Consider the following 14,097-nt stretch of genomic DNA (forward strand, 5'->3'; position numbering starts at 1 on the left):
AGTTTTCAGATTTTCTTAGATTATTATTATGATCCTTTTGAAACATCTTTTATTAATTTATGAATAAGTGAATTAAATTGAAAATGTAATTGCATCTGAAAGCTCTAATTTAATAGGTAATATACAAATAAAGGAATATCATTCAACTTAGAAAACACTTGTGTACAAAATTCACAACAATGTGAAAAACAGTATGGGGTTTCCTCAAAAATTTAAAAATAGCAATACCATATGATCCAATAATTCCACTAGTGAATATTTGCCCAAATAAAATGAAAACACTAATTCAAAAAGAAACATGCACCCCTACGTTTATTGCAGAATTATTTATAATAGCCAGGAAATGGAAGCAACCTAAATGTCCATTGATAGATGAATGAATGCTTAAGGAAGCACCATGAAGGAAGATGGTCATGAGAAAGATGTGGTGCACACACACACACACAAACATACATACATACATAAGTATTAACCATAAAAAAGGACAAGATCATGCCATTTGCAAGAACATAGTCCTAGAGTTTTATGCTAAGTGACACAAGTCAGATTGAGAAAGATAAAAACAATATGATTTCACTCATATGTGCAATCTAACAGAAACAAATGAATAAGACAAACAAAACGCGGAATCAGACCTCTATATACAAAGAACAAACTGATGATTGCCAGAGAGGAAGGGATTGGGGCGGTGGGCAAAAGGAGTTAAGGGGAGTGGGAGACACAGGCTTCTAGTTACAGAATGAATGAGTCATGATAATGAAAGGAGCAGGATAAGGAGTACAGCCAATGACATTATGACAGCACTGTATGATGACAGATGGTAGCTACACTTGTGGTGAACACAGCATAATGTATAAATTTGTTGCTGTTCACCTGAAACAAATATAACATTGTATGTCAACTGTACTCAAATAAATTAAAAAATTTTTTAAGTGAGACAACTAAGGTCCTAGCTTTGCTGAACTTCACATTCTAGTGAATGGAAATGGAAATTAAACAGATAAAAACATAAAATTAAAAAAAAAATTCATAACAATGTTTATATACTGAGTTTTCCACTCCCTCAAATATGGACTAGAACATTAATGATACAGTTGCGCCCAATGACTTTCCCCACCCTCAGGGGTTTATTGAACATAGAAGAGAAAAAAGGCATTAGATTAATACTTAATGTCGGTGCTGCAATTTTTTTTCCTATACAAAATAACTACTTTGCATTGCCTAACTTATAAAATACATTTTTTCTTTCCACATATCTTGGTGCCATTTGAAAAATATTGTCTTTCAACCTTTAGGTAAAAATAACAGGGAATGGCATGGGAGTGCGTGCGTGTGTGTATTTGCGTGTGTGTGTCTTCTTTGAGGTTAGTTTATTTGCATGTTCTTCTGCAGCAGAGGTTAATTCTTTATCACTTTTAAAGTGCACAGAACATTTTAGGAAACCTGTAAAAAGTGAATTTACTTTAAAAAGTAGAAAATTGATTTCATTTTAACAGCTGGAAGATGCAATAAGACTCCACTTAAGATGCATGTGAACGAGTATTAAATATGTTATTAAACACTTCATTTGAAATAAAACATTTTTCTCTTTTTTATACTAAGATGCATGTATATATGTTCACAAAGAGCATGAAGACTTTTCCTTAAGTAAGTACAGACACTGGTTACTTAGGGAAGGTGCAGAATGCATTATGTGATTGCTAGTTATTTTAGATAGAATATGTTTGATTTGTATAATTGTACAACCTGGCACAGCCTCATATATAGATAGCAAGCCCTCAAAAATAAATTTGAAGAGGAAGGAATAATTGACTACCAGGAATTTTTTACTGTTTATTTTATTTATTTTGAGAGAGAGAGATAGCACAAGCAGGGGAAGGACAGAGAGAGGGAAAGGGGGGGGGGGGGGGGGGGGGAAGAGGGAAAGAGAGAGAGAGAGAGCACAAGCAGGGGAGGGGTGGAGGGGTGGAGAGAGAGAGATTGAGAGAGAGAGAAAGAGAGAATCCCAAGCAGGCTTTGGGCTGCCAGGGCAGAGACCAGCACAAGGCTGGAACTCAGGAACCATGAGATCATGACCTGAGCGGAAATCAAGAGTTGGATGCTTAACCAGCTGAGCCACCCAGGTGCCTCAGGAAATGTTTTTTTGTTTGTTTGTTTGTTTGTTTGTTTGTTTGTTTTTTGCTATAAGAACGTCTTCAAAAAAATTAAGTCATTATGTCATCGTCCTTTTCCATCAAAGTGATTTGTCTGTACAGTCAGAACTTAATATTATCATAGAGATTTTGTTAGCATGCAGTAATTACATTTTATTTAAATTGCTATTTGTAGGGGTGCCTGGGTGGCTCAGTCGGTTAAGTGTCTGACTTCGGCTCAGGTCATGATCTCGTGGTCCGTGAGTTCGAGCCCTGCATCGGGCTCTGTGCTGACAGCTCAGAGCCTGGAGCCTGTTTTAGATTCTGTGTCTCCCTCTCTCTGACCCTCCCCCGTTCATGCTCTGTCTCTCTCTGTCTCAAAAATAAATAAACATTAAAAAAAAATAAATTGCTATTTGTAAAATCTTTGGAAAAATAATAAAATGAAGCAAAGTAAAAATTTAGGTATCTTTCATTTCCTATAATATCACAAAGTATTTTTTACCTTTTTTGATTTTTATTACTTTTACTTGATTTTCATATAAATTGGTATGAGAAAGATCTTTACATTCTTCTCACTTGTAGATTTAGCTCAAATACAGTTTGCCTAGTAATACTAAAATAAACAGTAATTTTTGAGAAATTCTTATTGCTACTATCATCAAACTTCAGTTATTAATCTTATATAATAGAGTTAACATGATTATCAAAAAATGATTATCAAATACAAGAATTTTTCAGAAACGAGATAAACACTATGATAACCATTACATCAAAGCCAGAAACTCAACTTAATGTTGAAAATTAATAAAACCTCAAGAAAAACAGATAGTATATTGGAGGAAAATAATGTTAAGCCAGTCCTTAGTATAACTTTGATTACATATATATTAATGTAAAGTCCCCATGATTTTGAGTTAAATTGTTAATCTTAACAAACATATTAGTATAGGCAACATGACATAAAACATGTATAAGTACAAAAAGACAGACTTAAATAGGACAAATTCTCTATGAGCATTGCTTATGCAAAAATTAAGTCTAAAACATGTTTTTCTATAATGAACTCAGACAATTCCTTTTAATTTCTTCATCACCTACTAACCACTCAATGACTGCTCAGGAATGCTTTTTTATATTTCTGAACCATCATGTAATTATTTTTTTGCCTTTAAAGATTACTTCAATTTCTTCAAGGTTGCTCTCCTTTAGGCAAAAACATTTATTAATAATAAACCAATACCAGAGATTACTCATGGAGCCACATATGAATTCCTATCATCCTAGACAACTTTATCAACATTTGTTTTCAGAACATTCTGTTAGTGGAATAGATCTACTCAGAGAATCACTTTAGGGTGACATGTTGAATATTTACTTAAAAGTTCTACGTGGTGAACAGTTTATGATGACCCCATGAATTATGCCAATTTTAGAACACATTCAACACTGTGGGTATTTTTAATCCAGTGGCAGAGGAATAAGCCATTTACATCCGGTCTTTAAAAAGCAAGTGCTACCTCTGCAAACTTGAACATCTTATTTCTTTGTTTACAATTACAAGGCAAGGAAAAAAAAAAAAAAAAAAAAAAAAAAGTGCCCCATGTTCACATTTAATTTTGCTCAGTGTTTGCTCCATATATTTTTAGCCGATATTGTGAAATATTTTCATAGTAGTCATAAGTGACACTAAAAAAATTAAAATGTAACACCTTGTCTCATATTCTATCCCAATAACCCTAATTGATAGCAATTTAGGTGACTTAATTAGTTCCTATAATTAAGTAAAATTGGATCTCAATTTTTCTACCCTTTAAAAAAAAAACCCTTTAAAGCTTCATTTAATGTGCTTTCCAGGCCATAACAAAGAAGCATACTGTACCTCTTACGCTGCTGGTTGTTGCAGATGTGGTTGGGCTGGTTGTTATGGCTACAGTGGTTGTGACTGTTGCAGTGGTAAGGGAGGGGATGATAGTGGTGGGAAGCAAAGTGTTGGGAACATCTGGTGAGTGGAAAAAAACAAAATATAAAACAAAATCATATCATGCAAACAAAAGAGAAACACAAATGATTCAAATTATAAATACATACATCGTACTTAGGTTTAACTTTAACAGGCTTCAACAGATTATCAGGTACAAAGCTGGCCATACCACACAGTTCTTGCCATTTTTTGGTTCACTTCTTTTGCATGCTCCCACCCAAAGCAAAAAATGTGGAGCAATGTTTGAGAATGAGCAGGTTGTTTGTAATATTTCGAGTGAAATTTAAAATGACAAGAATTCATTTGTTCACTGAGTCATTTAAAACATGTGACATGCAGTAGCAAAATACAACTAGGTAAAACAAAAAGTGACATGCTTTGTCAAAGAAGTAAACAAAGAGAAAAACACAACAGAAATAAACACAAATAACGCCACCATATAAGATTAAAGAAATGTTAATGATGGATGAGTATATGCGTGTTAAATGGTTTTCTTTTTTTTTTTTTAATTTTGATTTTTTTTTCTTTTAGGAAAACTTAATGGCAGGAAATAAAATGAGAGCGATCTTTAGAAACAAACAAAAAAAAGAAGCTTATTGTTATTATTATTACTTTGCTTTTCCTTTTCTCACAAATGATGTTAATGTACAGCTTAGAGTCTTGCAATTCTTACCCTGATTAGCTGGTAACGCCTTCTAACAATTTTGCAGTACCTAGGAGTCTTTAACAGGTATTGAGTCAACTAGCATGGAACCCAATATTCTGAAAGGTTTATGATTTATTTTATTTGGCATACATAGGAGAGGTGATTGAACATCGACTTGAACCATAATATTAAACACCTGATCCATAATCAAAGTTGCCGAAAGTTAACAGTAGACTCGAATACAGAAAACAAAATAAACAGAATAACTTAGAGCTTTACACCAAAATCTTCCCTCCTTTCACTCAAAACTGGCTGCAAATTTGAAGAGCAGCATAGGGAACACTGAAACAATGGGGCCAGTGTTAAGCTACAGAATCTCAGTAAGATTCTCAAAAAGTCAAATCTTGTCTCAAGTGAATAGGCATATAATTTACACAGTGAGGAAATGAGAAACAGTTCACAAATTACCTGTAATTACTGTGCTGGGGTTTGATTTCACATGTTTGCCACACAGTCCCTATATATTCAAAGCGTTTGACAGATTATTTTGCCGTTAAAAGGCTTCCTGTCATTCTCTCAGCTGAAGTCTTTGAATCACACCAAAAATTTTCTAGTTTTTTACTTCTGATAAATTAGCCTTACCCAATCCTCAGACTTTAACCTTCTGAGTTCTCTACACTGAAGACATCAGAAAACAGTAGGAGCTCACTCTCTTATCTTGGGTATTGATGTTTACACCTGTTTTTCAACAGGGAAAATGCTTCCTAGACAGTCAAATTAAGAAAACAACCTTCTAAAAACTCAATGGTGCTACATTAATCACTGGAGAAAATGGGCATTGCCTGCTGTGAGATTACCATGATCATAAAACAGAACTGACTTTAACATTATAATCTGAATAAATATTATGTATATGTGCACATATACTTCTTATTTACTAATTTTTATAATATTCTTATTTTCATGGTAAGCTTTTCTAAATGGTGTGGCAGGCTGGAGGTAAATGAAAGACATTTTCTAAATGAAAAAAACATGAGTAATTTTAATTTTCAGGCATATCTAAAAACGAAAATAATACATTCTTCGTCTGCTAGTAAAATCCTTTTCTCATTAGGATCTCAAAATATATGCATTTAATGTATGCAAAAGGAAATACCTTAGAAGGTTATCAAGTACATATGATACATATAATAATGTTAGTCCTATATAACACCTCATGTAAAGAACCTGTTACTACCAAACCTAGCACAGATGATAAACATCAGATTATTAGCTATCAGACACTAAGTTAAAAAAAGAATCCATTAGATCTGAAAAGCGGCCTTTCAAAGTTAGCTAATACCATTCAATTCTTAAGAAGTATAACACAAATAATAGGTTTTAGTGTTTTTGTTTGTCCGTTTTTTAGTCTGGCCAAAAAAAACCACTATTTGGACTTTTTTCCCCCCTTTATTCCATACCAACGAAAATCAGCTTGATTTGTTTTGGAAAGAGCCCATGTATTTTCAGGTACTGTGAACACTTTTGTGTAAACCAAACAATATCTTTATTTCCTATAACTGAACATGCATGAAATATAGGGTTTTTCCTTGGCTAACATTTCAAGGATTAAGGAAACAATAGTTTTAACAATTGTTAATCTACTTCAAGAGAACCACCTTAGAATCTTTTGAAGTGTCCAGACAGATGAGGTAATACTACAAAGCATTATTGACTTATACTGACTCCTCTTTATCTGCTCATCATCCTCTCTCATCCTTCCTTCTTGACTGCCTATGTACCTAAAAACAAACCTGCTGGAAGCAATTTAATGGAAAGCACCTTGGCCAAATGACAGTTGGGTCAAGAAAGGTATCTGTCAAACAAGAAAACCCTCTCAATCACTGTTACATGTTTTTAATCACTACTAACTTTATTTCATCTTACGTGTTCTGAAACATTTTAAAACATTTCCCTTTATCCTTCTTATGGCACATTCTTGTTTGTCCCATTACTTATTCTATTGTAAAAGAGCAAACATTGTAATAATCTAAATATTCAACAGCAGGAGAGTAATCAGAATCAACTGAAATTCAACAACATAAGATTAGTTGGAATTCTTAGAAAGATAAAAAATAAATGTATGATAACTTCTCTCTTCTATCTAAGCTTTTATTGATGTCAGTCTCCACACTTGACAATTAATCCTTGAAGGGAAAAACTCTGCCTACTTTGTTGTTAGGATCCTAGCACAATTTAGAAGGTGAATAAATGAACTTTTTCATAGCATTATAAGCATATGACATATTTTAGGAGATCTAGAAAAGTCCATTTTTTTACAGAGTCATCTAGTTAATATAAAGTTAAAGATTATATTACTTCTCCTAAGAAAAAACACCTCATTTTACTTCTTTTAAGTAAACTCTATCCTCAATGTGGGACTTGATCAGACCCCAAGATCAAGAGTCAGATGCTCTACCAACTGAGCCAGCCAGGTGCTCCTGAAAGATAAATTTCTAAGGCCACGACTTACAGCTTCTTCCTTCAATATGTTTCCTTGCTAACAAAAGGAATCATCGCTCCCCTCTCCTGCTACTCTGAAAGCAGTGCGAGCCTGCCCAGAGATTCATGTCCTCCATGTCTCCTTATGAACTCTCTTCATTTGCACCTAATTTGAGACCTTCAGAAAAAGGGTGAATGGTCAGGAGGGTTCACTAAGCAAATCCTATTGTGATCAGTAGTAAAAGAGCATGACAAATTTTGGAGTTATCTATTATTATAGCCCCTTAATGGATGACAGAACTTTGAGATAGAGCTTCCTTGTCCCTAAATTTAAATATATGTGCATATATATGTATGTTATGGTACAGAGAGAATATTTTATTCCATATGAGTATAATGGAGTGATTTCTCCAACACTTCCATCTCAAGATTAGTTATTTTAGCTGCCTGACTGTAACTCTTGTCAAAGCAGAAATTAGAAAAGGACTCTGAGCTGCCTTTTCTAAGTCAAAACACTCATCTCTGGTTTTTCACTCCTATAACTGAGTAGCAACATTTTGGCATCATTTAGCGATTGTTTAAGAGATTTGATTTGGTTCATTCACTTTTGGCCTTTTACTTAGACATTCATAGGGAAAATGGAACTACATTTTCATAAGGAAACATGAAATAAGAAACACTAGTACTAATCATTTGTTTCATTTTAGAAGTGTCTAGAATTCTGTACATTTTTAAAACCATTATACTGTTATACAAATTGTTCAATCAAACACAGTACAGGATAGAAAATGCAGGTCATTTTCTCCCCTTTTAAGACATATCCATTTATTTTTTCTCAAGAATAAAAATAAACTAATCTACATGCAGAAGAATTATATACATGCACAAAACATGACAAAAATAACCACATCCTGATTTGACATTAATTTACTCTGTTCAAGCAAGATAATCTGCAGCCATATTAATATTACATGTAATTTGCTGAATACGAGATGTTGATTTTAGGAGATCTTAACATATGCCTTATATGTTAACATCGTATGATGAAAGGATGTCTGGGCATGGACACTAAGTAACTATACACTAGAAAAATCGAGAAAATGGTTTGTGACATAATTTATGAATATTAAAATTCATAAATGACAACTATACAATAAGTCAATCAATTAACTACATCGCATTTCATCTCTGACTTCTACAATACAAAAGATGGGGCCAAATTTTTTATTGCTATTTTCCTTGGAGAAGGTCTTATTTCAATCAAATAATATTAATTTTTCCTGAAAAAAAGTGGTTACCAATAAAAAGTTCAGAATTTACAATTTACAAAAGAAATGAACTGTGTTATATATTTTCTAGAGGTTAAGGCATAAAGAATGAAGAGTGATAACTGATAAAATATATAGTGGATAAAAATTGTATTTTGAAAAGTGAACAAAGTAAAAATAATGAGATTTTATTTGTCTAGATAGAAATCTACTATAGAAAATTCAGGGATTTGTATAAAGGAAAAATGTGAGCATTTTTGATAGGAAACTGAGAAAAGTAAAGGTTTCAGGAATGAAAACATTTGCTTAGAGTTTTACCTACACATAAAGTGTGAATTACAATAAATTACACTTCTCATTTCAGTTGTAACATATATACTGTTTTCATGTAAAAGAAAAATTCAGGAGTATTTCAGTAATGTCCGCTGAACCCCAAACTTAGTCATCGTCCAATTGCATATTAGTGCAGGCAAAGTCTAAGTAGGCAGCAAAAGTTATTCATGTTCGTGAATGCTGGGTGACAAATAAATGCAGTATAAATAGTGTGGAATACTTCTATAAGGACCTATTCACTCGTAGAAGCACAATTTCAGCTCACACAACAAACTTGTTGAATCAGGAAACTAAAATCTGTGTCCAGGAACCATGGCTCAACTTTGTTCCCACAAATTCAGCAGTCCATCGTCACCCCTGATCAACCTGCTTGATTCTGTCATGAAGAATTCCAAACTGTTTCCACCACTGTTTTCAGGCACTGTGCTGGAACAACAGGGACTAAAGTTCCTCAGGGCCCTCATGTCTGGCTTCTATATTTTTCATAGTGCCCAGTTAAGGTGAGCAAAAAAAGTGGAAGTCTAGCACACAAGGAGACATCTGCTCCCAACACAAGTCTTTTCCCAAAATTCTAGACTCAGCTCTTGCTGGTCTCTTTGCTGCCATGTTCTCAGAGCCACATCCTGTTATATGACACTAACATTACATTTCTTGTCTTTTAAGTTTAGTTTAAATATGACTTCATCTGTAAAGCACTTCCAAATTCTGCAGTTAATATCTTCCTTCAAAGCACTTTCAAAGCACTTAGCAGATACTTCTTTCTACACATGCTTGTTACATATTATGTTACTGTCATATATATATATATATATGTATATATATATGTATATATATATACATATATATATGTGTGTGTATATATATATATATATTAACTATATATATAATTAACTATAGGCTCATAAGGCAACATATCTTTGCTTTTTAAAATATCATTTTTCCTTGGGACAAGTTTACTCTGATTCAACCCCCTAGTATTTTCCCATCTCTATCCCTTTCTTGATATACCTAGTAAAATGCTACTCCCAAGTTCCTGCCTGATCTGGACCTGCTCTGTGAAGACTTCCTTGACCAAGTGAATATAAACTGATTTCCTTTCTCTCTGAATACCCATCATGCTTTTTGAGTTTATATAGTGCTTCCCTCACTTTCTTATCAAGATCCCCATGACAATAATGCTTGTGTTCATGGCACACCACTATGGGCACAACCAAAATTATGGGCCTCTCACTAACTCCATGTCCCTCTTTGTCTCCCCCAGTGGAGAATAAAATACATGTGTGATGCTATTTTTCTAATTTACATAATCTATTAATACACTCTATTATTTGAGTTCTTATTAATACAGTAAACAGTATGCAGAATATACACAGATAACAGAAGAACAGAATCTATGATACATCTCTGTGCTTCCTTCAGGTACCTGGCTCTATGCTTTGAATTTGACTAGCGCTTTATAAATAATGCTCCTACTGGTGATAATGACAATGATGTCAGTAAATAGGGAATAGTATCATTTTTAATAACATGAGTCAGTAATTGAGCCTTATTCATGCTTAGTGAGTGCAAAAAAAATCCTCTCCCTTCCTAATACGATGTGTGAGAGAGTTTTTAGAAATTTCTGCTAAGAGTCTTCAAGTCCAAATGATTATTTAAAAAATTAAGATGTAGTACACTGAAGAATTTTATATTCTGCATGCAGTTTTTCAATGTTTTAAAATGTGTTAGAGCTCTAAATCATGTCATCCAATTCAAAAAATAGAAAAGTACCCTTTTTAATCACATCCTAATGAAGGAGTTTAACAAAATGCAACCACATTTTGTTACTGGAGCTTATTAGAGCACAGCAGATCCTGTATAACCTTGTTAAAATGAAATCAGTTCCAACAAGCACTGTATACAATAAATTGAAGAGTGGTGTAGCACCTTTTTTCCAATAACGAGCTTTTCAGGTTAAAGGTATGTTCTGTTCTCTACAAATGCAGTGTACAATAATTTCTAACTTGTCAACGTGTTTTGTTTGGTGGCAGTTTCTCTTTTTAAAAATGGCATTCTGGCCCATTCAGAATGGATTTTCTAAGCAAAATTAAGTCTAAAGAGTCCCAGAAGCCCAAGCTGCTTGTTTCTCTCTAAGGACTAGTGTTCAATAGGGAGAAAAATTGCTACCATTTAGTCTGGACTCCATATGTCTACTTTCTTTCGGCTTTATGTCACTAACTCCCCAGGGTGGTCCCAGGGTAATCAAGAGTGAGTCCAAGCCAAGGATTATTAATGGAGATACAGAAGAGTCGGAACTCAACATATATTAGAAGTATTAAGGTAAGAAGCATCTTTGTGATAGAAGCTATCCACATTTCCTAACCTTAAAAATAATAAGGCATCCTTAACCTTCTTACTGATAATTGCACTGCCATTGGAAGCAATTGTAAGAGGAAAAATGTACTATATTTGCTTTTTCACCTGTGCAGAGAAGGGCGTTTATCTGTTCCCATTATGTTCAGCTACATGTAGCAGCCTATTTGGATTATAGCATAAGAATGGATAACAGCACCAAGGCTCTTACTTAAATGACAACCACCAGGTTGACAAGGCCTCAACTTGCCAGTACATACTTCCTCCTCAAGAGTTGTATGGTAACCCCGTCTGCTTCATAAAAAGGAGCCCTTTTAAAAATTAGATTTGAATGAATCCCTTTTCATCCTTCTGATAGCTTCCACTGGCTTCACATACTAAATGGAATCCTTTTATAATAAAAAAAAAGCTGTTTTTAAAAAATGAAAAGTACTGCAATTTTCAACTGTAGGCGGTAACCAACAGTTCTATGTAATTACAAGGAAAGTTTATGAATAAAATCAGTCTGTTATTTGAAAAAAAATATATGCATTTTTTCTTTAAAAATACTTCTTCAGGTTCCGAACTGACAAAAGTAAAGTAAAATCTAAAGTAGGAAAAATCCTTTCAAGTGGATGATCCCACATTATTTAGCTCCACCTATGTCAATACTGTGAGCTCCTTCTTAAAAGTACTTTACCAAAATAAATCAGATGAGTTGGTCAAACACTTTAAGTTCTGTAAGAATGAAAGGCTGTTTTTTGGAGAATAGTTCTGTCATCCATTAAAGAAAAAACTCAAATCAAATCTGAAAATACACAAGGGAAGTGTGATCTAGTAGAAACACACTGATGGAGAAATCTAGATCCTGACCTGTATCCCTAATATTCAGAGTTCTAACATAAAGAAAGGTCTTTCCTAATCTTACAATAGATTATTAAATGAACTGGTTTCCACATGGGATTTAGTTATACAAACTGATAACCTTCTCCAAGTTATTTACATCTAAGACATGCTCTAAACAAGAAAGTGAATATTTTACTGAAGTATTTCTAACTATAGAATTTCATATTCTCCTGAATGCGTCTCTTGGAATATTACAATTAATGAAGGGATCCTAAAAACATCTCTGAAGTTGCATCATGGTGAAGGATTGGGGTGAAAACACTTCACTTTTGTTCATTTTTACTGAGAAGTCCAGGGAGTGTTTATTTATTCATTATAGGTTCTGCAGTGCTTGGCCTAGCACTTTGTATGTAGTAGATACTCAAGAAAGATTTCCTGAAATAATAAAATATTAGGTACTATAGCATTGTGATGTAGATTTTCAGAAAACACTTTATATTTGGCCAGAAATAAATCTTATCTTTATAAGTGATGTTACAGATTTCCAAAGAAAATAAATCCAATTGTTAGTAAGCAATAATCTCATAATTTTGCAAAAAAAAAAAAAAAAAATGAACAGACATGTGAAGTCAATTATATAAGTCTTCTAATTTCTAGGATTTCTATTAAAGATATTAATTATTCTATACACAGTTGTTCGTTTCATATACTGCTTAACTGTATAAGGCATCATTTACATATGGACTGCCAAATAAATATATCTCTAGATCTCACTTCTTTTCCTAATAGGAGATGAAACCTAAAGGTCTTGATTTGGGTGACCAAAGAATGAATATCAGTTTCCCCATTTTTGCTCAGAAGTCAAGGCAGTATATATGGACACACACACATATGCATATATGTGAATATGGGCATTTGTGTATGTATATATGTATACATTCATACACATTTTATTAAAGTTTCTTCTGTTGAAAAAGAGAGAGAGACAAAGATAGAGATACACAGAGACAAAGAAATGTAATCATTGGAGAAGTATTTACTGATTGCTTACTATTTAGAAGGCATTGTTCTAAAAGCTAGAGATACAGAGAAAAATGAAACTCATAAGATCTCTGCTTTCAAGAAAGTCATAATCTACTGGTTGGATATAGAATATATTCATGTAAACAGGTATATATATATGTATATATATATATAAACATAAATGCATACATATATGTATACATACACATTTATACAATCAAATATACAAATACACAACTAAAATACCAAATAATGATAAATGCCCTGCAGAGAATTAAAATTAAGCAATGTGTGATTTGCGCTATTTTAGATTGGAGTGGGACAAAAATATCCTTTTTCGGAAGATTCATTTAATCTGAGATCTGAATGATAAGAAATCACTCTTGCAAATACCCGTGTTCGTGACAGAATTCCTTGTATTTCCTGGACAAGCATTCGGGACAGAAGCAAACTTCCTTAAAAGAGATTGAGCTCGACGTCTTAGAGGAGTTGAAGGAGATCCAGAGAAACAAGTGATTGTGTAGAGAGCAATGAGATGTCACATATGTAGACAGTAGCATATTGTGTATGGTTTGGTAAGCTAGGTTAATAAGGATTTGGGTTTTACACTAAGTGTGATGAAATGCCTTTGGAAAAACTTAGGGGAAATATATGAAGGAATGTGTATTTAGAACATTTATATGTGTGGGAAAGAGATTGTAGACATGGAAGTCAATAGTGTAGGCTAGAGAGAATAATGGAGACAAGTGGACATACTGAACACATGGTTTGGAAATAGTGTCATCAGAATTTGCTGATGAATTGGAGATTGGCCTCAAGTGGAGTCAAGGATAGTTCTTAGTTAGGTTCTGGAACAAGCACATGATGTGTTGTTACAATGTTAGTAAAAATTACACTGTAAGAAGCTACTAAGCAGGTTGCATGAAAAATATGTATCTTCTAGTTAGGTGTGCCATTATTTCTGAAAACAGATGCTTCAATTTTCCTCATTGGGCCATTGAATATTGCTTGAATTCTTAAATGAATTTGCCAATTAGTGCTCATACACTTGAG

At 33.4% G+C, this 14,097-nt stretch overlaps 1 protein-coding gene across 1 annotated transcript in view; it reads right to left on the reverse strand.

Moving 5' to 3' along the window:
• CADM2 (cell adhesion molecule 2) overlaps positions 1 to 14,097 on the reverse strand; it is a 1,081,856-nt gene that overhangs the window by 82,534 nt on the left and 985,225 nt on the right. The window contains exon 8 of the mRNA XM_030329992.1: positions 4,015 to 4,134. Coding sequence (XP_030185852.1) covers positions 4,015 to 4,134 — 120 coding nt within the window. The remainder of the gene's footprint in view (positions 1 to 4,014; positions 4,135 to 14,097) is intronic.

Source organism: Lynx canadensis, chromosome C2 (genome assembly GCF_007474595.2).
Source record: "Lynx canadensis isolate LIC74 chromosome C2, mLynCan4.pri.v2, whole genome shotgun sequence".
NCBI lineage: Eukaryota > Metazoa > Chordata > Mammalia > Carnivora > Felidae > Lynx > Lynx canadensis.